Raw genomic sequence first — 24,522 nt, 5'->3', positions numbered from 1 at the left:
GACAGTCCACAGGGGCCAAGAGGTCACATGCTGTTCACCTTTGGATTTCTCCCGACATAGCATTCACAAAAGGAAAGTGGTTCTCAAGTCCCAGTGAAACTCCTGTTTCATACTTTGAGAACTGAGTCACTGTGTGTACTAGACAAAGCAGTACTTAAGCTAGAATTCACACCTGCACTGGTGGCTCATGCCTGTAATCCTAGCCCACGATGCTAAGATCTGAGGATCACGGTTGAAAGCCAGCCCGGAAAAAAATCCATGAGACTCTTATCTCTGATTAGCCACCAAAAAACTGGAAGTGGCACTGTGGCTCAAGTGGTAGAGCACTCACTAGCCTTGAGCTGGAAAGCTCAGGAACAGGAACAGCACCCAGGCCGAGTTCAAGCCCCATGACTGACATGAAAAACATAAAAACAAACAAACAAAAAACCAAGCTAGAATTCAGGGCTAATGGGTAGTAGTCTCAGCTATTCAGGAGGTGGAGGAAGAAGGATCCTAGTCTCAGCTTGGCCCTGGAAAACAGTATGACATCCTATATGAAATAATAATACGGTCTAAAGCACCAAAGCACAAAGGGTTGGGAACATGGCTCCAGTGGTAGAGTGTTTACCTAGCAAGCTCCAAACCTTGAGTTTGGTCCCCAGTACTCCCAAATAAACAAATAGAAATAGAATTGTTTCATAGCCACAATGCTTTGGAAACTCCAGTTTCATTTTGCACAGATCTTGTAATCTGTGAAATGAAGAGAATATCAATTATAGTTGTTGGATTGGGAAACAGTGATGTCCAGAGATGACCTCTTGGCTCTGCTCCTGTCATTTACCTCCATTTCTTTCTTGCTGTGCAGAGCCTGAGTAGTCCCTGGTTGAATTGCTTCTCTGCTTCATGGTTTCCTTTCTGCTCCAGATACCGCCTGGCTGGCCTGCCCGGAGAACATCAGCAGAAGAACATCACCAGCCCTGAGGTGAACTACTGCCTGGTGACAGACCTAATCATCTGGACCCAGTATGAAATCCAGGTAGCCGCCTACAACGGAGCTGGCTTGGGCGTCTTCAGCAGAGCTGTGACCGAGTACACCTTACAAGGAGGTAAGCTGACTTTCTAAGGCTTCAAGGCTGGGGAATCTTACTGGGTAACTGGGTTGATGAGGTTTTATCAGAGTATGTTAGAAATGAGACAGACCAGCCAGGCACCGGTGGCTCATGCCTGTAATTCTAGCTACTTAGGAGGCTGAGATCTAAGGATGGAGACCTGAAGCGATCCTCAGCCAATAAATCTGAGAGACTGTTCTCCAGTGGATGAAGCATAAAGCCAGAAGTGGGGCAGTGGCACAAGAGGTAGAGCACTAGCCTTGGTGGGGGGGGGGGAGCTAAGGGAAAAGCATGAGGTCTTGAGTTCAAGCCCCAGTACTACCAGACAAAAGAAAAAGGAGTTAGAGGAAGAAAATCAGGAAGAACAAAAAGAAGTAAAAACAGAGGGCTGGGCACCAGTGCCAATGCCTGAAATCCTTCCTACTGGGAGGCAAAATTGGGAAAATCATAATCTGAGGCTGCCTTCCCTGCCCAAAAAATATAACACACACTAAAGCAAAAAGGGTGTGGCTTATGTAGTAGAGTTCCTGCCTAGCAAGCATTGGAGACTGGCTTCAATCTACAATACTGCAACAGAGGTGGGGGCGGCCGGGGGGGGGGGCGGAGGAGAAAGAGAGGGAAGGACACAGGGAGGGAAGGGAAGGTAGAAGATGCAAACCTCTAGGGGAATGCAAAAGAAAACCCACTATGTGTGTAATTCCATCTCTCCGCCTCTCCCTAACCTGAAGCAGTGCTGTATTTATAATGTCCCAGCTGCTCCTTTACTGAGTTCTATGGGCAGGAAGTTTCTCCAACGCCCTTTGCTTGTACACAGATTCATGAGCAGAGGGTCTGTGGCAGTGAACCGTTCTGGCTGGGGTGAGTGTTTTGCTGCCAAGCTAGCTGTGGAGTTGTGCAGCTAACTTCCAGAGGGTCGATGCTGAGCAGTCATTTCAGTGACGGGGTCACGGAATTGGTCATGGAATTTCTCAACTCTTGATTTTGCCCTTTTCAGTTATACAAGCATTTCACTTATTATTATATTTCACTTATTAGATCAGTAAAAATGCTATTCCCTCCCCCCACCCAAGACCAGATGTCTTAAACACACAGGCTAGGACTGAGGCCTATGCTTAAAGTTACATCTCTCTATGGCATCTGACACCTCCTCCATTGTGTGGAGGATTGGGGTTTTAGCCCCAGCAAGAGCTGGCCATGCTAGAAGAGTTCGGCACCATCTGTATTTCACTGCTGTTCTTCAGAATAGTGAGGAATAGAACCCCCTCAGTGCACACCTCACGTGAACCCTGCAAACAAACAGCCCAACACCTTGCCCAGGAAAGTCATTTTTCCACAAAAATCTACATTCCCTTTCCATTTGGCAATTTATGCTCCGCTCCTGATTCACAGGTGTGATTTTATTTGCTTAGGCATTTTTATTGCTACCAGGCCTTGACCTTTTTCAAATGATAAGGTTTCCAACTGCCCACTTCTGTCCCCAAATCATGCCTGAGACCTAATGTTCCTTGGTATTACATGCTGTTATTATCATCCCTTATTGATTGCCTGTCTGTTGTCATCCCCAAGTCCATAAATCCTCCCTTATAAATTAAGTGCAGCCAGTTCCGCCTGCGCAGCAACCGGCAGAAATATTAACACGCAGGACAACCATGGAAGGGCCCGTCCATCTGTAAGTAATCCTTGATTACCCGATGGAAGAGGAAAAGAGCTGCAAACACAGACAATTAAAGCTAGCTTTAATTAGTCTATTTAACAAAACAACAATAAACTTAGAAAGACTGAAAATGACAAAGGCTGCTATTACCGCTCCCTTATTACTGTCACCTGGGATGCTCTCATTATCTGACCGGTGCATTTGAAAACCAGGGAGGGAGAGAGAAGCAGATCTGAGGCCCACTGAGAAGGCCTTCGAGGACTCAGCATTTGGCTTTTATGCTGTTGGCACTGGGAGGAAGCTGGACGCCTAACAGCTGTGTTGGGAGATGACTCTGAAGATGGGAGGGAGCAGAGAGGGCCAGGGCAGCTCCCGACACAAAACAACAATAATTTGGCTGTGAGGTGATGGATTGGCCCTGCTCTGAGGGTTGAAAGTGAGAAGGGCTTTGGATGTGTGTTTGGTGGCACAAGGCCCTTCAGAGCCATTCACCTGTGCCACGTTGGCTGTCTCTGAGGCAATGCTGTAGGGAATGTCTGAGAGCTCCACAAGTCTCGCCCCGCGCTTCCTGCACAGCAGGGATGGGTGTAAAACCCATAGCCGGGCCCCGGGGCCCCAAACGGCATGCACTTGGCAGGATGGAACAATACAAGCCTCGTTCCCAGTTGCTATGTGTTTGCCAGTGGTAATGTAGTCGGCATGAAAGCTCATGGCCAGCTAAGGCCACACAGCACTTGTATCGGAGTCAAGACCACCGTCACCTGGGGTGGCCTGATCAACCTCATGTCAGCAGAATGTCAGGACATGGGGGTCCCACTAGAGATGGTGGCATGGGGGGATTGGGGGGCGCTGGGTCCTTCATCTAGATGCAAGGGACTCACTGGGTATGTCTGGCCAAAGCAGGCTTGGCATTGTGAAAGGCTCTGCTTTCTTCATATGGGGGAGAGCCTGACCTCCACTTCCGCTTTTCCATTTAACTACTCATGAGCTCATGGGATGGCAGTGCTGAGTGGAACTTGCTGAGCCCCACAACAAATGCTTGTTAACCACCTGTGGAGACGCTGTGCCTTAGACTTGACCGTGACACTGACCGCAAGTCAGGCCCAGGCATTTGGCTGGTCTCAGGAAGAACTGCTGTCCAGGGAAGCACACTGGCCCCAGCTCCAGATGCCTCGGGGTTTGGGCACCCTGTGTGCACTGCCCCACTCTTCATGCCCTCCCCCAATGTCCCAGCACACGGCGGCCGTGTGGAGCAGCGTTCAGATTGGATCCCACCTCAGTCAGGCCGAGCGGGGAGCTGGTGGGAGAGCAGGGACTGAGCTGTCAAGCCATGGATGGTTTATGAGTGGAGTGGAATGGAGTGGAGTGAGATGCGACAAAGTGGCACATCAGGAAGGAAGTGACACCCAGAAAGACCAGCCTAAGAGAGGGACTCACTGGGATCCCCAAGGCGGGCCACTGGGCAAAGTGAACTCTCTCAGCTGTCTGTCATTGCTTAGGGACAGTGTCTGTGCTGATGGAAACAGGCCCCAATGACAGTCACTTAAATCAGATGGAGGTGTGTTTGCATTGTTCTTGCCTCAGAAAAGCAGGTCGTGGGCAGCTGGGTTGTAACGGTAGCTCTGAGGTCATCAGAGAATCCAAACCCTCTTGTCTTCTTGCTTCACCATCTTTCCTATTCTCATTAGTATTTGCCATATGATCTCATGGTCAGCAGCTGACTACTGTGATGTCAGCTCTCCACACTGTAGAAGACAAGATGAAGGAAGGCACAAAGGTATGCCTCATGGCCAAGTATGCCACCTTTTAGGACCAAGCTAGAAGTCCCAGGTACCACTGACTTCCTGCTTGCAAGTCACAGAATCCTCCTGTTGTTGGTGAGGCTGGACCCATGGCCCTTCGGCTGGTTGCACTGTTGTCTGTTTTTATAGGAGGTGGGGAGATGGTGCTGGTGGGGGGTGGCTCGTAGTTTCTGCAAGGTGAGTCCTGCTGAGAGGTCTCATCCAGGGGCTGTTCACTTTCTAGAAAGGGCCTGGGGCTGGCTCTGGGCTGGGACTGTCTGGGCAATTACTAGCCTGCGCTCTCCACAGGAAACCCAAGTAGCCATTCTGCAGTGTTAGCCAAGTGCTGACAAAACCTGGTGGCTAAATAGGTCCTACAAGCTGCAAAGAGAATAAATAATGCCTATGTTAAAGGGGGGGGGGGGAATCATTCCTAAGTGTTTGTCAGCTCCATTTTAGCAGTCATTGGCATGTCTAGAAACATAAGGAGGCCCCCAGAAAGGCAAGAGAGACTCGGGACAGAGATGGCCAGGTTGGGCCAGCCTGACTTTCCTTCTCCCTTTATCAAGTGGCAAGTGAGGTGTGATGCATTTTGATCTTAATGAGGCTCTAGAGTGGAGCGCCTAAGAGAAGCTGTGGGACAGCCAGGGAAGGACAAGCAGCTCGATGCTGTCTCCCAGCAGGGGCTTGTTACGCGGGAGTCTCAAAGAGCTTACCAGTGATGCAGGGCCCACCTGAGGGGTGGGAGGGAAACAGGAAGCATTCATGCGCCTTTGTTGGTGCCAGCAGCTGGGAACTGTTCATTCCAGCTCCTTCTTCTCTCTCACACACACACATGTGTGTGTGTGTGAGAGAGAGAGAGAGAGAGAGTCAGGGAGTCAGTACTAGAGCTTGAACTCAGGGCCTAAGTGCTGTCCTCTACCACTAAAAGCCACGGCTCCACTTCTGACTTTTTTTTTTTTTGGGGGGGGGGGGCCAGTCCTGCGCCTTGGACTCAGGGCCTGAGCACCATCCCTGGCTTCTTCCCGCTCAAGGCTAGCACTCTGCCACCTGAGCCACAGCGCCCCTTCTGGCCGTTTTCCATATACATGGTGCTGCGGAATCGAACCGAGAGCTTTATGTGTAGGAGGCCAGCACTCTTGCCACTAGGCCATATTCCCAGCCCTCCACTTCTGACTTTTTGGTGGCTAATTGGAGATAAGGTCTCGCAGGCTTTCCTGCCTGGGCTGACTTCCTATGGCAATCCTCACATCTCAGCCTCCTGAGTAGGCAAGGATGACAAGCAGGGGCTACCAAGCATCACACATACTTTTTTTTTAACCTCAGAAGCATTTCCTCTGAAACGCCTTAAGGAGAGAGCAAGTTCTTTCAACCCTGGGTGCAACAGGGCTTGATACAGTACCCTGAAGTAATTAAACCCAACTCCTCACCTGCCATGAGTCCCAGGGCCAACTTAAGCAGTGTGTTACCCAGTTGTATTAGAAATTCATGGCCATCCACCCAGCTTTGGCATGCAGGCATCGCCTGATACAGACTTGCTAACTTCTGAGATTTCCCCCTTTGCTTCCCCCCCGCCCCCATTATCCTGTCTGCCAATCCCACCTAATCATTTTCTTGAGCAGTGTGCCTCTGACCTCTCGGCCCAGAGGCATTTCAACCGGGATGTATTAACTTATAAATCGAGCAGCACAACTCTAATTCAGTTTCAGCCAAGTGAACTTTGCAGGGGGTGAGAGGAAAGGTTGGCCCCGTCACACACAGAGCCTACCTGTCAGATTCTCATCCTGATGCCCTCGAAAGGAAATGGAAAGTAACTTACATGTTACTCAAGAATCTTACAATGCTCCCAGAAATCAATATGCTTTGGGTTCAAGAGGGAGGGGAAAAACTTTTTTTTTCAAGTGTAGAATGTAAATCTGCAAAGTAAATGCCCACTATAATTAGAAGGGTTTTTCTTACTGCCAGATCTACCTCCCCAACTTTGTAGTCCTGGGGAAGGGAAAAGGAGGGGAAGGGAGGGGAGGGGAGGGGAAGGGAGGGAAGGCACCTGACCCATAGCAAACCATCAGCCACTCACATTCCATGCTGACTCCGTGTTTGGCTCACACAATCAGTGTTGTTCTGAAGCATTCAAATAAGCCTAAAAAACACAGAAGAAATCACGAGAACCTGAAGTTCTCAGGTGAGCCCAACTGTGGATTACTATAGCATTGGAAGAATGCAAAGTACAGTAATTTTCAGTTCTATCCTAAAAACAAACCCATACTGATGACATTTCTTCTCTCCATTTTTAAATACATCTCTTTAGGTGTAGAAGTTGATTCCTCTTATAAAGGGTCCAAAGACAAACTATACTATAAATCATCTTTTTTTTTTTTTGAGTGCACCAATGTTTTGCATTTTCCTGCTTTTATTTTCTTTTATCATTTTTCTTTTTGTAGCAGGTTATATTTCTTCTATAATGGTTGGTTCTGACTTCAGAACATTGCCTTATAATGAAATAGTTCATGTTTTTAAAAGAAATAGAAGAAACAAGAAAGAAACATTTGGTTATCCACATTTCCAAAACATTAGTAAAAAGCTCCTAAATATTCACTTGGGCTTTGAAAGGTTTTTGGAAGTAAGGATTATAAATGAACACTCGTTTGCAAGCCCCATTCTTATCTCCTCTTGGGAAATTCTCAATGTGGCATTAAATGACATTGCACAAAAAGATTTGTTTCTCAATCCCTCAGATTCTCTGGACCTCAGGCTTTTCCTACAAAATACAATAATGCTCCAAACTCACGCAGCATTACTGAAACACTGGGTAAAAGCTGGACAAAATAGATACGGGTTGTTCCATTAGGTGTCTTAATTTGGTCTTTTGGACTTTATGGGAAAGGGAAAGATAGGAAGCTAGCATTTTCGGGGAAGATGCTGTCTTCCAGGAGCCAGCCTAACCATTTACCTCAGCTATTACCTTATTTCACGCAAGCCCTATAGTCACGCAGTGCAGACACACTGTCCCTGCATTGCAGAGGGAAATGTGGGACGCACACTGAGGTGACTGGCTTTTCCAAGGTCATGTCCCACTGGAAAATGCTGGAAAGAACTAGAGCCGAAACCTTTGTCAGCTGGGTTCTGCCATCCCTGAATTTGCTTTGCTTTGTTTCCAAGTAAGGTGAACATTGCTCCCAGGTATTCACTGGAGCTTGGATACAAAATGAAAAGAAATAAAACCAGGTCTCATATGACCCCTGTGGGAGGTGGGTGTGCAGTGGCTGTCTGTACACTGGACATTTCAGACTGTCACATATGAGAAGAAATCCAGTTTGCGCCAAAACGCAGCCAAAGCCAGACAATTGAGGGCTTACATCTGTAATCCCAGCTGAGATCTAAGGATTGCAGTTCAGAGCCGGCCCAGGCTGAAAAGTCCATGAGATTCTTATCTCCCCACTAACGACCCAAAAGCCAGAAGTAGAGTTGTGTCTCAAGTGGTAGAGCGCTAGCCTCGAGTGGGAAACACTCCAAGTGAGTATGCAAAGCCCTGAGTTCAAGCCCTAGGACTGACATATACCAAAAAATGAAGGGCTCATGAGAAAATAGTTCCTCACTATCGCTGATGTCCTTTGATATTTTTCAGCCCTTTTCCATCCTGTTTCATTCTTTAAAGAATGCTGGTGTGCCCGCTGAATTGATTTTCTGATCCACTAATCATTTGCAGTCTAGAGTTTAAAGCGAACTGAATTTGAGCAATGCAAGGTATTTGATTCGACTGATCTATCATCCTTTCCAGAAAAAGCTCCCACTGGACTCGGGATTCATGGGGCTCTGAGCTGTGCAGCCTTCTTGCATGTCCAGCTATGAAACAGATCAGGCTCTAAAGTGGGGCTGTGAGCCGGGCCCGTGCACCTCGGTGCCGAGCGCAGACATGGGGCCTGAGAGAGAGGCTGAGTTCTGGCACCTGTGTCCCACAGGCAGCTCATGAGAGGGAAGGGACTCTGTGACTAACCTGAAATTTCTGCCAAAGGACACTTGCGCCCAGGTGAGAGAAGTCTACCTTCTGCTAGCATGGCTATCACATTCTTAGATTTGTAGACCTGTGTAAGGAGCATTTTGAGGGTGGGAGCTGCTGCATTGTCATGTTTGGACCTATGTCCTCGAGTCCAAGCCAATGCCTGACACATCAAGGGATGCCTGATTGAGACCAGAAGGCCAGTGGAGTCTGTTTGACTGCCCAGTGCTATGCTGCTGTGACCCCATGTTCAGCCTGGTGCCTGCCTTCTGTGCTGGCTCATCTTGCTCTCCCTAGAGCTCAAGGAAAGCATCTCTGAGCACTGTCGTGAACAGTGTGGGTCCTTTACATCTATTCTCATCTTGCCTTTTCATCTCAAACCTAGCCCTATGTGGGAACCTGAACTCAGAGCCATTCTTCTGTTCCCTGCTAGAAATGTTTTACAGGGCTGGGCTGGGAGGCTCACCAGGAAGCCATCTGCGTGGAAGTGTCACCTACTGTGACCGGCAGTTGGGGGAATCATAGTTTAAGAGGGACGGGCTGCTGAGGTTCTCTGGCCTGGTCCCCAAAAACCAGCCCCAAGTCTTCTCAATGCCCACTAATCAAACAACTGGAAGAAAATAAAAATGAGTTCAGAAAGGAACCCACAGAACTTGCTCTGTGTCAAAGTGTTTTCTTATAAAGGCCATGAAAAAGATGCTCAGGCTGAGTTGTCAAAGATTTGTTAGGCTAATTATACACTAGAAATGTTTGATGCCGTGAGAACATTCAGGTGTATCAAACCTGCAGGCACCATGACAACACAACAGCTTAGCTGTAGCGATAATGATCTGGAATTAATGATAACAGCCAATGTGCAAATTGTAATATATACATCTACCCAGCATAGCCGGTAACGTGCCAACATAATGAGCTTGCTTCTCCTTCCTGCGTGAAAGGGGATATGCATTGAATTCCTGGGGGGGGGGCTCCTGGAGAAATGGAGGCACATGAACCCCACGTGTTCTGAGTAGATGCTGCTGTCCCCCCCCCCCCATACTGTCAACTGTGTATTTGAAGGCAGTGGCACAAGAGTCAGTGCCCTCTTGCACAGGGTTGGGCTATTGCCACCAAGTGTGTGGAGAAACTGTGGCAAAATTTGCCTCTGAGCAAAAGTGGTTCATTCCAAAGTCAGTGAGAAGAGACTGTATCCTGTCTTCTACAAAAGAACCTGGACTCAAAACCTTTCCTGTCCTGACATACTGCTCCCTGAAAGGCTACAAGGAACACTAACTACCCACCCAGAGAACCAGCATTGCACTTGAAAATATTTAAAGATGAGCTGGGTACAGTGGCTCATGCCTGTAATCCTCACTCCTTGTTTAGTAAAGAGCCAGAGGATTGTGGATCAAAGACAGCTCTTAAGAAAAGTTTGTGAGGGCTGGGGATATGTCCTAGTGGCAAGAGAGCTTGCCTCGTATATATGTGGCCCTGGGTTCAATTCCCCAGCACCACATATACAGAAAACGGCCAGAAGTGGCACTGTGGCTCAAGTGGCAGAGTGCTAGCCTTGAGCAAAAGTAAGCCAGGGACAGTGCTCAGGCCCTGAGTCCAAGGCCCAGGACTGGCCAAAAAGAAAAGTTTGTGAGACTCCATCTCAACCAATAAAGAGCTGGACATAGTGGTTCCTGCCTGCCGTCCTATGTGGAAAGCATAAATAAGAAGATCGAGGTCCAAGCCAGCCAGGTATAAATGCAAGATCCTAGTCAAAAAATAACTAAAGAAAAAAGAGTTGGGGGAGTGGTTCAAGTGGCACAGTGTGTGCCTATCAAGTGTGAGACCTGGGATGCAAACTCTAGTAGAGAGAGAAAAAGTTCATCATATAGAGAACATGTGATTTCATGGCCGATCTATAATAGACAAAGTAGTCTTAGCAACTACAACTGAGCACATTTTGCAAGTTATGTTGGGCCTTGTGGGTGGGCTCCTTGACATCTTGGGGTGGGTTTACATGGGTATGATGGGGAAGACAAGTGGACGCAGGGTCAGCCATTCCCACCATCGAGGCCTGAGCACCCAAGTCCCCCTGCCCCATGAATCCCCACAGATTTCTCTGCCAACACTTGATCATTAATTTCATTATTAATTTCATTGAACATATTTGTAAAAACCTCCAAAACATCAGGGAATGCATTCCGTGGTCAGTACTGGTTTCTTTGGATTAGCCGTGTTTTATATTATTTTGGGCTCTGATGTGGATTAAAGAAATGATGAGTTTTAGTGATCAACTAGGATTTACTCCGGGGCATCCCAATTAGTCCTCATATTATCTCCATATGTTGTTTGACTTACGTGAAATGTCAAACATGAAAACACCATGTGTTGTTCTCGTTGAGCACAGGGATGGTGCAGGGGAGGCACCTGCCTGGAGCAGAACAGGGTTTGTGGGCTGCAAGGGACAGTCAGTTCTAGTGGGAGAGATGCAGAAGAGCTTGTGGGGATGGAAGTGGGGTTTGCTACAGGTCAACTAGGCTGAATCTAGAGATATAATAATTGTAACAACAGGGAAGGGAAGGAAAGGGATATCATAGAAAGGGCCTCCCAAACAGTATTTCTCAAGAATGGGCCATAGACCACCAGGCCCGCCTAGGAACTTTCTAGATGTGCTCATTCTTGGACTGAGGCCAACTGGATCAGAACCTCCAGCCAGGCCTCTCTGGTTGTGTTTGTGCATGGCCCTGCTCTAATTTGAGGACCTCCTCCACAGGTTGAGTAGAAGATTGTCACACCCTTAAGTCCATGAGCCCTGCCACCTCTAATAGAGGACTTGAGCTCCTGTTTATGGCCTATGATGCAAGAGAGGGAGGGCCTGAGTTCAAACCCTGGTACCAGCACCAAAAAGTAAAGATACAAAAACCATGAAAGTACTGGAATTGACGCTTGGATGAATTCTCCTATGGATGTATCTGAAGTGGAAAAAAAAAATGTTTCTACATAATACTCAATGTTTACGTTTAGATGCAATAACTGATGATGTTGATGAATTTTGATTGTCTACAAGTATCTAAAACTCAGAAAATTATATATAGAGAAAAGAATCATAGGCAAATGTAGGGAAAGATATTAAAGGAAATAACCCTTAGTGGGTTTTAAATACCAATTGCAAGGCCCAAGGTTTTAGAGAAAAATCAAAACCCGTAAGACCTAGAATTTAGGGAAATCCTTGTATGTAAAAGATGTCTGGCTGATCTGAATTCCTCACTCAACAACAAATCTAATGAAGTCCAAGACCCTACAGTGCCACCTGATCTTTGCATTGTGAACACTATGATATCAGAATGCTATTTTTGACAAGAGAATTTCTCTTGAGACATTCCAACTCCAGCTGTACACCAAACAATGACTGATATCTGTGTCCATCGTCTTGTTTTAAAGGTCCTCTAGCCTGTGTTTGTTTGTCTCTGGTTCATCTGACAAATCATCCATGCGTGTTCTATCAGCTTTCTTCACAGGTGACACCTCTCCCATTTCCTGGGCTTGTTTACTCCCAAGCACGAGTGACAATTTCCACACACCACAGCAAAATGAGTGATTCCACCATTGCAGAGGGAATTCAGCTTTTGCTACTAAATGCACACAGGACGTGGTCCCAGCTTCTCCTGCTCAATCCAATACAGTTATAACCACACTCACAAATACTTGGGCTCCTTATTTTATACCCGCAGACAATTTTACCAAGTCTCATCTTTCCCTGTGTAAGATGTTTGTGTTGGGAAAAGGTGCTAGCATGATTTCCCTGGGCTTGTCACCCTCCTAACTCCTTTTTCAGTAAGTACAATACTGAGGTGGGGAAAAGGAGACTCCTTAGATAACAATGTCTGAACAAGTGGGCTTCCCATATTAGCAGAGCAGAAAATGTTTTCATGGCTCTAGCCAAAGCAAACAGTAAGCAAAACAGGCGGTACTGACCAGGCATATCCCTTTGAACTTGATCCCAGATTACAATTTTGAAGACAAAATCCCTTATGAATATAAAAGTCGTGTCATCTCTGATCCAAAATATATTGAAAAGTCAATTATTTGTAGCTACAAAAGCCTACAGCAAGCCAGGAGGCAATAGTTGACATGTGTAATCAATCCTAGCTATTTGGGAGGCTGAGACCTAAAAGACTGAAGTTCAAAGTCAGTCTGAGCAGAAAGTTTACTAGATTCCATCTTCAAAATAACCAGCAAAAATCCAGATTGGAGGCACAGCCCAAGTGGTAGAATATCAGCCCATGAACAAGTCTAAGGTTCTGAGTTTGAACCCCAGTACTACAAAAACAACCAGAAAGTCAGTTGATTTAATTATAGAGCTTGTGATTGTAAAACTTCTTTTACAGCTAGAATTTATTTTACTAGCCAGGAAGAAAGGAAGGACTTTTTTTTGTTTGGTTGGTTTTGTTTTTGTTGCCAGTCCTGGGGCTTCAACTCAGGGCCTGAGTACTGTCCCTGGCTTCTTTTTGCTCAAGGCTGGCACTCTGCCACTTGAGCCACAGCGCCACTTCTGGCCTTTTCTATATATGTGGTGCTAAGGAATCGATCCCAGGGCTTCATGTATACGAGATGAGCACTCTACCACTAGGCCATATTCCCAGCCCCAAGAAGGACATTTTTTTTTAATCTTACTTTATTGGGAAACACTTAACAGAATAATAAACTATTACATGTGCTTCCTGTGTATGACTAAGAAAAAAATATATCTGCAGTTAACTGGGGGAAAATATCTAGGAGCAAATGCACAGACAACTTCTCTATGAGGATTCTCTGTGTAAGGAGTAACTTAACAGGGAAGTCCACCTCTGCTGGATCAGATGACCAAAGCTTGGGGACGGTGCTTTGTGGCTCCCACATCTGGCCCTGAGTCAGATGTTACAGCTGCTGGGCAGAAAGGTTTATAGAGTGAGCCCCATGTATACTTTCTTTCCTTTTTTTTTTTTTTGCCAGTCCTGGGACTTGAACTCAGGGCCTGAACACTGTTCCTGGCTTCTTTTTGCTCAAGGCTAGCACTCTACCACTTGAACCACAGTGCCACTTGCGGCTTTTTCTGTTTATGTGGTGCTATGCTGAGAAATCAAACTCAGGGCTTCGTGCATGCTAGGCAAGCACTGTACCGCTAAGCCACATTCTCAGCCCATGTATACTTTCTTTTAGGAACTGTTTAAGGTTCGCAGCAAGATTGTAAAGAAAGTTATGGAGTCTCTGTAGTCCCTGTGTCCCTCCACTTATGCAGTCCCCACTTAAGGGACACTTTGGTGACACCCATGCCAGGCTCTGAAAATCCTCCCTGCTCTGCCTGCTCATTCCCACCCGCTTGTAACTCTGGCAACCACAGATCTGTTTGCTGTGGCCACATTTTGGCCTTCTCTAGAGTGTCTCACAGGTTTCAGATTGGCTTCTTCCACTTAGTACCAGTGTGGAAGGATAGCTTTCCAGTGTAATTCCAACAGATCAATAGTTCGGGTGACTGCAAGCAATGGCTGTGGTATGCTCACTGGAAGACACCAGTGTCTGCTGACACCTGTGGCCTCTCTGAAGGGCCACTCTGCCCTGTCATTTCTCTCTAAGAAATCTAAACTCCAGGCTAGGCATGGCAGTTGCATGCCTGTGGTCTCAGCTACTCAGAAGGTAGGCAGAGATAGAAAGATCACAATCCAAGGCCAGCCAAGGCAAAAGCTCAAGATTCTATCTGAAAAAAAAAATAAAAGCAAAAGTTCTGGGGTATGGTTCAAGTGGTAGAGCACCTGACTAGCAAGCACAAGGACTGAATTCAATCTCCAATACAGGACAAGAGAGGGAGGGAAGGAAGAAAGGGAACTAGAGAGGGAGGGAGAGAGAGAGAGAGCTCCATCTTGATGTAGGGAAAGCAGCTCCTAGACATTCCATCACAAACCCCTGTGTGTGAAGCTGTTCTACCTTGCCTTTCTCGTGTGTCATTGCGTTGGAAACCTCTGATCCAGCGTGTGTGCCCCAAGCACTGGGCACTGTGTGATGGACAGAGCTCTTTGTCCTTGGCTGTGTGAATGACCTTGATGGTGTGAAAGAGGATAGTATTGAATGCAGACTTCAGGAATGAGAACCTACCCAGGAGTGGGAGATAGGGGTGAGGGGAGCATTATCTTGTGAGAGTGCATTTTTTTTTAAGGCAGTGAAAGCCAGAAAAGAATATAACTCCTGTCACTTTGCCTGGCTGCTTCAAGGCCTGCCCCTAGGGGCTTGGCAAGAGCAAACTTTAAATGCTAATTATCCGGGGGGAGGGGAAAAGTCCCTTGGGGTCTTATTCTGTAGCTTCCATCCAGGCTATACTGGAGCCAGCTCTGCAGAGTGAAGGAGGCTCTGGGGCCCTGGCCCCTCCCTGGAGGAACCCCAGCTCTGGGCAAGGCCGTCTTCCAGGAGTGGCTGGGAGGGAAGCCTCCATAATGAAGACCTCTCCTGCCATGTCCACTCTCATTTGAAGCCTTGTCAGAAAGGATTTACTGGCTGTAGCTCTTGTTCTCGCTTGAAGGAATTTTCAATGCCATTGTCCACAAATTTCTGTGTCATTCCTGATGACAATAATTAGGATGAAAGAGAAGCCAAGGATCTGGGAACCTCAGGAGGCTGAGAAGAGTGGATGATGTTTTCAGTGGAACCCAGGGTGGGAAGAGGAAGGTGGGAAGAGAGGCTGTAGACCTGAGACTTTGGGGGAGGAGTGGGCTGGGGGTGGAAGAGTTCTATGACTGGAGATTTTATATAATACGGCAGTGATGAAGGTAGGGAGAAGTGACCCTCGTGTCCTCCTGGGACCAATCAGGGAAAAGTATTTTGAGGGGGGTTGGTTCTCTGTGGCCATGCAGGTTACAGAATGAGGACCAGAACCAGGCAGAGCACACCTCTGAAAATGACTGCAAAGCAAAGCTGCAGATGGCCTCTTGAAACTTTAGAAAATTACTATATATGTTTATTAGAGCATATGCTCTGTATCTTATTTTAGAATATTCAACAAGATTGGAATGAAAGGGTTAGGATTCTGGTGCTAAGTCACAGGGAAGGAGGTGAATTCCTCAGTCCCAGAGAATGTGGCTGTTTGTCAGTCAGCTTCCTGTCACTGTGACAAAATTCCTGAGGCGGGGGGAACAGCTTAAAGGCCAAAAACGTTTATTTGGGCTTATGGTTTGAGAAGTTTCCACAGGGTCCCTTGGCTTTGCTGTTTCCGGGCTGTGGTGGGCAGCGCATCCTGGGGTTAGCGTGGGATTTTACGATTGTAGGTTTGCGTTGGAAGCCTCTGATCCAGCGTGAGTGAGTTTTCATGTGTGGCATGAGGTACCCATCTGGGTTTGTATATGGACAATCACTCTCTCCAGCATTGTTAGTTGAAAGGGGTGCTGTCTTTGTGCTTTTATGGAAAACCAGCTGAGGTGTGAGTGATTTCTGGATCCTTCGTTTATGTCACTGGTCAGTGGGACTGTTTTCCAGCCACGCTGTTTTAGTGACTGTATGTTTATAGTTAGTCTTTAAATTACGTAATGCTGTTTATCCTTTTTCAAAGCTATTTTGACTAGTTACTTTGCTTTTCAGTATAATTTTGTAAATCACCATTTCACTGTGTACAGTATGCCTATCTAGCTGAGATTCTGATTGGATTGCATCTATAGTATAGGTTAAGTCTGTCTCCTGCATTCTTTCCAAACCCCACTAATACATTGCAACTCATCACTTAATTAGGGCTTTGATTTCTTTCTTTAGTGTTCTGTAGTTTTTCAGAATATAGATCTTGTGCATTGTTAAGTTTTATATTTATTTCATGTTTTATTGCTCCTTTAAGTGGTAATGGTTTTTAAATGTCAATTTCCAACTGCTTATTGTCTGTGTTAGGGCATATAATTGATTTTTGAATTTTGATCTTCTACCTAGTGATCCTACTAACTTCTCTTTTTTCAGGGACATTTTATTGTGTTGAGTCTTAGAAGCCAATCATATTGTCTGTAAATGGGGAGCAGCCCCTCACCCCCATTCCCTTTATTTTTCAATCTGTTTGCTTTTTGTTTCTTTTTCTTTGGTGTGGGCTTCCAGAATAGGAATGGTGAGAAAGATACGTGTAGCTTCTCCCCAATGTCAGAGACAGCTCCTCAGCCTCTCCCCTTAAATGAAGTATCATTCATATGTAGCTTATAGATGCCTTTTATCAAGTTTATGAAGTATGGGTTTTTTTTCATTTTTTATTGTTTATTATTATCATCATTATATTTTGTGGCCAGTACTCGGGCTTTGTACTTGCTAGACAAGCACTCTACCACTTGAGCCATATCGCCAGTCTTGTGAAGTTCTTTTAAATTCCTACTTCTTGATGTTTTTATTTTTATTTAATTATGATTGGATATTAAAATTTATGAAATCCATTTTTCGGAACCTATCAGATAATTGAGTTCATTTTTTCTTTATTGTGTTGTTACAGTGCTTTACATGATTGATATTCAAATATTGGCCCAGCCTTGCATTCATAAGATAAGACCTGCTTGATCAGAATAATGATTTTTACATACTGCTGACTCTGATTTCCTAATTATTTTGTTGTGTGTGTTTTGAACTTGTATTCATGAGGAAGAGTAGGCTGAATGTTTCTTTTCCTGTTGATAAGGTTCTTTATTTTTTCCTGACTTGGGTTTCAGGGTGATGACTGAGCATGTGTTTAATTATTCTGCAAATGCTCGGTAGGGTTCTCTAGCAAAATACTCGTGCATGTGGGTATGTGCACACTCCTTTCTTTGTGTCTGCAGCGCCCAGGGGCTCTAGGCTGCCACTACCCACACTCAGCCTTTAACGGACATTGAGACTGTGAGCAGTGCTTTCCTCGCCTAGGTGCTTGTTGGCCATTCCCTCCCTCTCCCTCTCCCTTTCTGTCTCCCTCTCCTCTCTCCCCTCTCCTTTCTATATCCTAGGCACAGGTCTACTCCGTGGCCATGGTTAATCCACAGGGATGTCATGGGTGCTAAAAGGGAGGTTGTACAGTGTTCCTGAGAACCTGGGAAGGACTGGGGGAGGCCAGGGCCGTGCTCACCAGCGGATGGAAAGGAAGTGTGTGTTAACAGAGCAGGTGGCAGGGGCATCCTGATTCCTAAGTTTGCCTGTCTCTGCCAGCGGAAGCCAACCATGGAAAGTGCAGTGGTTCAAAGGGGACAGTGATCTGCTCCCCTGGAGCCAAAGTCTCCTTTGAGCTTTGTGCCTCACCTTTGAAACAAGCCTCTGAAGAGCCAAGACAGTGCTACAAAGGCCCACAGCCCAACTCAGGGGCCGGGCCCTCTTTGCACTCCTCTAGGGTTGTTCTTGAAAGGCTAGCCTGTGACACCACTACCTTTTCCAGAAATTTCTCAATGCTTCAATTGTCCATCATGTACATGGACCAGCCACTGGGCTGGTATGCTTGTCCATTCCCAGGGGACCCACCCAGTGCCTCAGACCCTCTTTTCCAAACCCCATCCATCCCTGCTCAGCACCTCCCACCCCTGCCAGGGCGTGTCCTCTAGGAGCTGGGAACAGAACCCCTAGAACAAATGTCTCTTGAGAGCAAGTGTGTCATTCATATGTATGAGCAGAGTTTTAGAATTCAAAGCCCAACTTCCGGAAGTTCCTCATCAGGTCTGGCCACTCATCCCTAGACACCAAATAAAGAGACATGGTGAAGGGCAGAGAAAGGATCCATGGCAGCCATGGGAAGACAGCACCTCAGGACATCTTCAACATTTTCAGGGTACAAGCAGACAAAAACCTGGGGGCAAGAAGAGAGAGGTATGGGTAAGCAGTTCCAGTCACAGGCATATTCCAGTGGCTGGGGGCCAGATAGACCATGGTCTCAGGATCGGCCAGGTAGGTCCTTGGCACCATCAGTCACTGACCCCTAGCAGGGGCTCCCATCTCCTGTCCATTCCTTTCTGGCTTCTAAGATACCTACAAAGTGACTGGCTGCAAACTCAGGGCAGAGAACATAGATACAAAATGGAGCTGGAATGTCTGGCTTTTGTCCTGCTTTTAGTTAATTCATAGCTGGGCACCAGTGGTTCATGCCTGTAATTCTCACTACTCGGCCACCCTGGGCTGGAAAGCCTTCAAGACACTTACCTCCAGTTAACCACAAAAAGCCAAAAGTGGAGTTGCAGCTCAAATGTTTTAAGTGCCGGCCTTGAGCACAAAAGCTAAAGGATAGTCCTAAGTGCAAGGCCCAGCACTGGCATGCACACACACACACACACACACACACACGAGTTAATTTGTGGGCCCAAGTAAGGAGTCAGTGCCCAACAGCCAAAGCAAGTTTTAGGTACCTGCTACTTATATAGGAAGGGAGGAAGTTTGGTTTGGTTTTTATGTAAGGAATAATTCAAGACCTGGTAAAATGCTTGCCTAGCATGTTCCTAAGGCTTAGATTCAATCCCTAGCACTGGGGAAAGAGAAAGAAAGAAAGAAAGAAAGAAAGAGAGAAAGAAAGAAAGAGAAAGAAAGAGAAAGAGGGAGAGGGAGAGGGAGGGAGAGGGAGGGAGGGAGGGAGAGAGGGAGGGAGGGAGGGAGGGAGGGAGGGAGGGAGGGAGGGAGGGAGGGAGGGGGGAGGGAGGGAGGGAAAAGAGAAAGAAAGAAAGAAAGAAAGAAAGAAAGAAAGAAAGAAAGAAAGAAAGAAAGAAAGAAAGAAAGAAAGAAAGAAAGAAAGAGAAAGAAGAAAGGGGAGGGAGGGAGGGAGGGAAAGAAGGATTTAGATCATGGAAGTATAGGTGACAATGTGCCTTGCTCTCCGTATTAGGATTGGAAAAACAACTGGAGAGAGAGAAATGGAGCTGTGGCTCAAGTGGTAGATCATCAGCCTTGAATTCAAGCCCTAGACAGCACCAAAATCAAAACACGTAGAGATTCTGCTTGTGGATCCCTGGGATAGCCTCATTGGGGATGGGAACATGGGTCCAGGCCAGTTTTCTGCTCTGCATTCAAGAACTAACTCTTTTCACAGCAGAAAATGAGAAATCGCCCGATTCTCTTGCTTTGTAATGCCGCTATTAGCTTCCAAAACATCCATCACCCTTCCGTCTTTGGTGCTGTAATTGCCTGTGAATCCTGAGTGGCAGCTAAGGGTTTCTTTCTCGTCTCTCCTCCCCACTGGGCCTCCTGCCATTTGTTTTACTGTCTTCAATGACCGCCCTGGAACAGTGCCCACCGCGCCCCCACAGCACGTGCAGGCCGAGGCTATGAACTCCACCACCGTGCAGTTCCTGTGGAACCCTCCCCCGCAGCAGTTCATCAACGGCATCAACCAGGGATACAAGGTACCTGGGCTGGGGCTCGAGCCTCCTCAGTGGTTCTCGTGGGCTGCCGTGGCTTGTCATGTGGCAGGGAGCCACCTTTCCCCTCCCCTTTTCATCTCATCAAGAAGCCAGGGCAGCAGATCATCAATGCAGATAGGCTTGACTTTGTGAGGTCACTGTTTATCATCCAGTCCTTGGTTAAGAAGCTCAAAATGATCAGTCTTCAGGAGAATAGCTCAGACACAAAAGACTAGCTTCTCATGAGAATGGTCTGAAACCCCCAGGGGACTCTATCTGGGTTGATTGAACACAGCATGTGTCCAAACAACTTCTTCTTGGAAGGGTGACCCCCCCTAGTAGAGCAACCCCCAACCAAGGGCAAGGATGCTCATGAGGTTATGATGAGGGAGGCTCCTGCCTTCTCTCCTCCCTGTCTGGAGAGGTCTGCTGTAACACCGGGGCCAGCTTGTTCTGAGGACCTGCTCCAGCTCCATTAGAGGCCTTGATACATGGGCTTGCTTGTAATTTCCAATATGTGATTTCTCTCTCTCTCTCTCTTTTTTTAAATCAACTTCTGGCCAGAGTTGGGAGTCTCTGCCATCAATGTACAAGACATGTCCACCTGTCTCTCATAATGGAGGGCTCAGGGAAGCCTTCACAAAGAGGAACCCCAAATCCTTGCATCCTTTTGTTTTCAAAGATAGCCTTTCACAGACATATGGCTCTCCCCACCCCCCAATTTGGATTCAACCTAGAAAAAAAAAATGTGTTTGTATGCTGGGAGGGCAGATATAGCTAGAAATTTGCCCTGCCTCTGCTCTTTCCCCACTGAGAGATACCTAAAATCAGAAACTTTTCTTGAAGAATAAAAAGTCATATTGATCGAGCCAGATGGTCCACCCCCTTGAGTCTCCTGCCAGGTCTGATTGGTGAGACCACTGCTTTTATTTGCTGGCTTGATTGTCACGCTGATGGGCACAGGTGTGCTGTGTATCTCCCAGTCTGCTGACTAATTAGTCCTGGAGATGTAGGGATGTCCACAGAATTAAAACTCTAGAGTACATAATGTTGCCAGTTCATGCAAGCAACTTTTCCTGGAGAGAGAGAGGGAGAGAGAGAGAGAGAGAGAGAGAGAGAGAGAGAGAGAGAGAGAGAGAGAGAGAGAGAGAGAGCTCTTTCTTTAAAATTGCTGACAATCTCCTAAAATTCCTTTTCAGGAAACAAGGGTGGTATAAGTTATAAGTGGTGGAGATGATTGTTACTGGAGCTATTTTGAGTCACAGTAGATGTCATATTTGTGTTCCTGTCCTGATACTGATTCAGTCAGATAAGGAGATGATATCATCTTTTATCCCTCACAGTTAAAAAAATACATGAACTGTTAACATCTTTTTTTTAATCTACAAAGTTTTATGCAATCCACAGTTTAAGAGCGCAAGCATCATTCCAGTATGAGCTTAAAGTGGCTATTTTATTTAGATAAAGGTAAATAAAAATATAGGTATATACAGATCTCTGAGATATCTTTTAAACTCGACCTTTTCAAAGTAAGATTCAAAAATGTAGGATTTATGACTTTTTAATAATGACTATTTTCTTTAAAGACACTGCTACAGTAGCAGCAAAAATAAAATTCTAATACAGACTTGAGTGAAGAAATGTAACTTGAAGGATGTTTTCCTCCCCCACCCCACCTGGCCCCTGTTCCCCGCCCCCCAGCTTCTAGCTTGGCCGGCAGATGCCCCTGAGGCCGTCACCGTGGTCACCATCGCGCCAGACTTCCATGGCATCCACCACGGCTATATAACCAACTTGAAGAAGTTCACGGCCTACTTCACGTCTGTGCTGTGTTTCACCACCCCAGGGGACGGACCTCCCAGCACCCCCCAGCTTGTGTGGACCCACGAGGACAGTGAGTATCTCTCTCCGTGAATCTAACCCTGAGGCCTTTCCACACGGGGCAGGGCAACACTGGCTGAAGGGAGCCTCTCAGAGCGCTTGCAATCTGCAGGCTCAGGCAAGTAGGTCCTGAAAGGCGCAGCACTGCCTGGAAGGAGGCCCGTGGAACGCAGAAGGAAGACTCCTTGGCCAGCAGGAGGGCTCTCTGGAGACACAGGAGGGCTGGTTCTTCTCTGTGGCACTCCTTTGGTCTTGCTGAGCTCATTGACTACCCAGATTTGGACTCCATTACTGCCTCTCCCCGCTTGTCTTCCGTCCTGCCAAGCGGCATTGCACTGGCACCCTGGCTCTTCTCAGCCCCCTCACTTTGACTCTGCCTTCTGCCCTTGAGGGTGGTTCACACGGGCCCCTGCTCTGCTCTCAGCCCAGCTGACTGGACAGAGACTCGTTTATTCTGAGAAACATCATGGCCCATGTACTCAAGGAAGCTTGCTACAGTTACTTGAAATTTCACCAAAAGGGAGAAAACATTCAAAAGTCCCAAATGGGGGGAGAAAGAAAAAAAAATACAAAATGACAATGTGATAAACATTTTGGAGCTACTTTTAAAAAAAAAATTTTTTTTTGAATATCAAAAATTTGAGGGAAAGTGGTCTTCAATATGGTGGGGGGGAATCTACAAAACTAAGATCCAAATTTTATCAAAATACCTTTGTATTTGGGATGGCTGTAGTGGCACACACCTGTAATCCATGCTATTTGGGAAGCAGAGATGGTGTCTAAGCTTCCCACACAGCGCTGGCGTGGCCAGAGCCCATCTTGCCTGTCTCTTCAGTGTCTTGCTCTGAGGTGGGAAGGTTTATAGAGATGCTCTTCGCCTCCCTGAGCTCTGCCCCCACCGCCTGCTCTCTCTGGTGAGAATTGTGTTGTGCTTAGATGCTGGACTTCTTTTTTTTCACGTGCTTTCACTTCCTGTCTCGGTTGATGTGGCTGTGTAGGTTTTCCTTCTTACCTTGTTGATATGTTGGATTACATTGATTGATTTTGAAATGTTGAACCAGCTTTGTGTACTTGGAATAAATCCCACTTGGTCACGGTGAATAATTCTTTTTATATGCTGTTGGATTCACTTAGCTGGTATTTTATGGTGAATTTTTGGATCTACAATTCATGGGAGATATTCATCTCTGGTTTTCTTTCCTGGTGGTGTCTTTGGTTTATTGGAGCAATACTCACATGGTAAATTACATTGGGAAGCATTTTTTTTTCCTCCTCTGTTTTCTAGGAGAGATGGTTTTGTTTTCTGTTTTCAATGTTTGGTAGAATTTTCCAATGAAACTCCCGAATCTGGAGATTTCTTTGGGGAGGTGTTCATTTAGTAGTTATAGGACTATTAAGATTGTTTTATCTTGATTGAGTGTTAATAGTGTGTGATTTACGTGGAACTGTTCCTTTGAGTTTGGATTTATGAGTGTAAATTTGTTTCTAAAAATCCCGTGTGTGTGTGTGTAGTGTGTGTGCGCATGTGCGTGTGTAATGTGTGTGTGCACGTGCCAGTCCTGGGGCTTGAACTCAGAGCCTGGGTACTTTTCTCTGAGCTCTTTTACTCAAGGCTAATGCTCTACTGCTTGAGTCACAGCTCTACTTCAGCTTTTTTGATGGTTAATTGGAGATAAGAGTCTCACAGGCTTTCCTGCCCAGGCTGGCTTCAAATTGAGATCCTCAGATCTCAGCCCCCTGAATAGCTAGTATTACAGGCTTGAGCCACCAGAGCCTGGCTCCTTATTATATTTTTAATGGCTACAGAAGCTGTACAAACATCCTCCATTTTATTCTTGGCATTAGTGGCCTGTGCCTTTCTTCTTTTGGACCTTGTCATTCCTCTAAGAGAGCATTTATTTTCTCTGTTTTTTCCTTTTCAATGTCATCAGTTTCTGGTCTTTATAATTACCCTCCCTCTGCATGTTTTGGATTTATTTTTCTCTTGTTTTCCACATTTCTTGACATAGATCTTTGGATTATTTATCTGAGAACTGCACTTATTCCTAATGTAAGTATTTGATGCTACACATTTCACTCTCTCTGCTGCCTTGGCTGCTCCACGAGTTTCTGCATTCTGGACCATTGCTTCCATTCAGTTGTATGTATTTATGAATTCTTTAGAAGTGCACTAGCTCATTTCCCTGTGTGAAGATAGTTTTTGTCTTTCTGCTATTGATCTCCATGATGGCCAAAGAATACACCTTGTCTCATTTCTGCCCCTTTGAATTTGTTCAGTCTTGACAGTCCCCCGATGTGTTTCCTCTTGATGAATGTTCAGTGAGTTCATTAAAAATATGTTTATTTTACGGTATCTGCTTTTCAGTCATCAATTTTCTGTATGCCCCATCAGATAAAATTGGAAGTCATGCCGCCTTTGTAGAATTTTCTCACTGACCACAGTGTTTTTCATAGGCAGGCAGCCTACTCATTCTATTTAGAAGGAAGGACACAGAACCCTCATAAAAGCAGAATTTGCAGCTCGCCCCACCTGTCAGAAGGCCTCTTTCTCCCAAAGCCCCAGGGAAACGCAGGCGCGGGGGAGGGGCCAGTAACAGGTTATAAATCGAAGCCTAGCCATTGCCAGGGCTGGAGGACACAGCCGCACGGGCTGCAATCCAGGAAGCAGAAACACGGGGAATATAAAAGCAGCAGAAAGCTTTCTTTGCTACTCCATCGATCGAAAGAGAACAAGTCAGTTCAAAAACCTGTCAGAATGTCTTTCTCGGAGCTCACGGTTGGGGGAGGACGAGCTGGCCCTGACAGCGGCCTATTTTAC

General features: G+C 46.3%; 1 protein-coding gene across 4 annotated transcripts in view; it reads left to right on the top strand.

Annotated features, from left to right (window-relative positions):
• The window catches only part of Sdk1 (sidekick cell adhesion molecule 1), a 788,311-nt gene that overhangs the window by 614,489 nt on the left and 149,300 nt on the right, over positions 1–24,522 (top strand). For 3 of the 4 annotated variants that reach the window (XM_048330089.1, XM_048330099.1, XM_048330108.1), the window contains 3 exons: positions 907–1,088; positions 19,711–19,826; positions 21,525–21,717. In XM_048330089.1, the coding sequence (XP_048186046.1) occupies positions 907–1,088; positions 19,711–19,826; positions 21,525–21,717 (491 nt within the window). Of the gene's footprint in view, positions 1–906; positions 1,089–15,508; positions 15,816–19,710; positions 19,827–21,524; positions 21,718–24,522 lie in introns of those variants that run through there. The other variant, XM_048330114.1, reaches the window with a different exon arrangement.

Source organism: Perognathus longimembris, chromosome 1, assembly GCF_023159225.1.
Source record: "Perognathus longimembris pacificus isolate PPM17 chromosome 1, ASM2315922v1, whole genome shotgun sequence".
NCBI lineage: Eukaryota > Metazoa > Chordata > Mammalia > Rodentia > Heteromyidae > Perognathus > Perognathus longimembris.
This window is presented reverse-complemented; position numbering and strand designations above follow the sequence as displayed.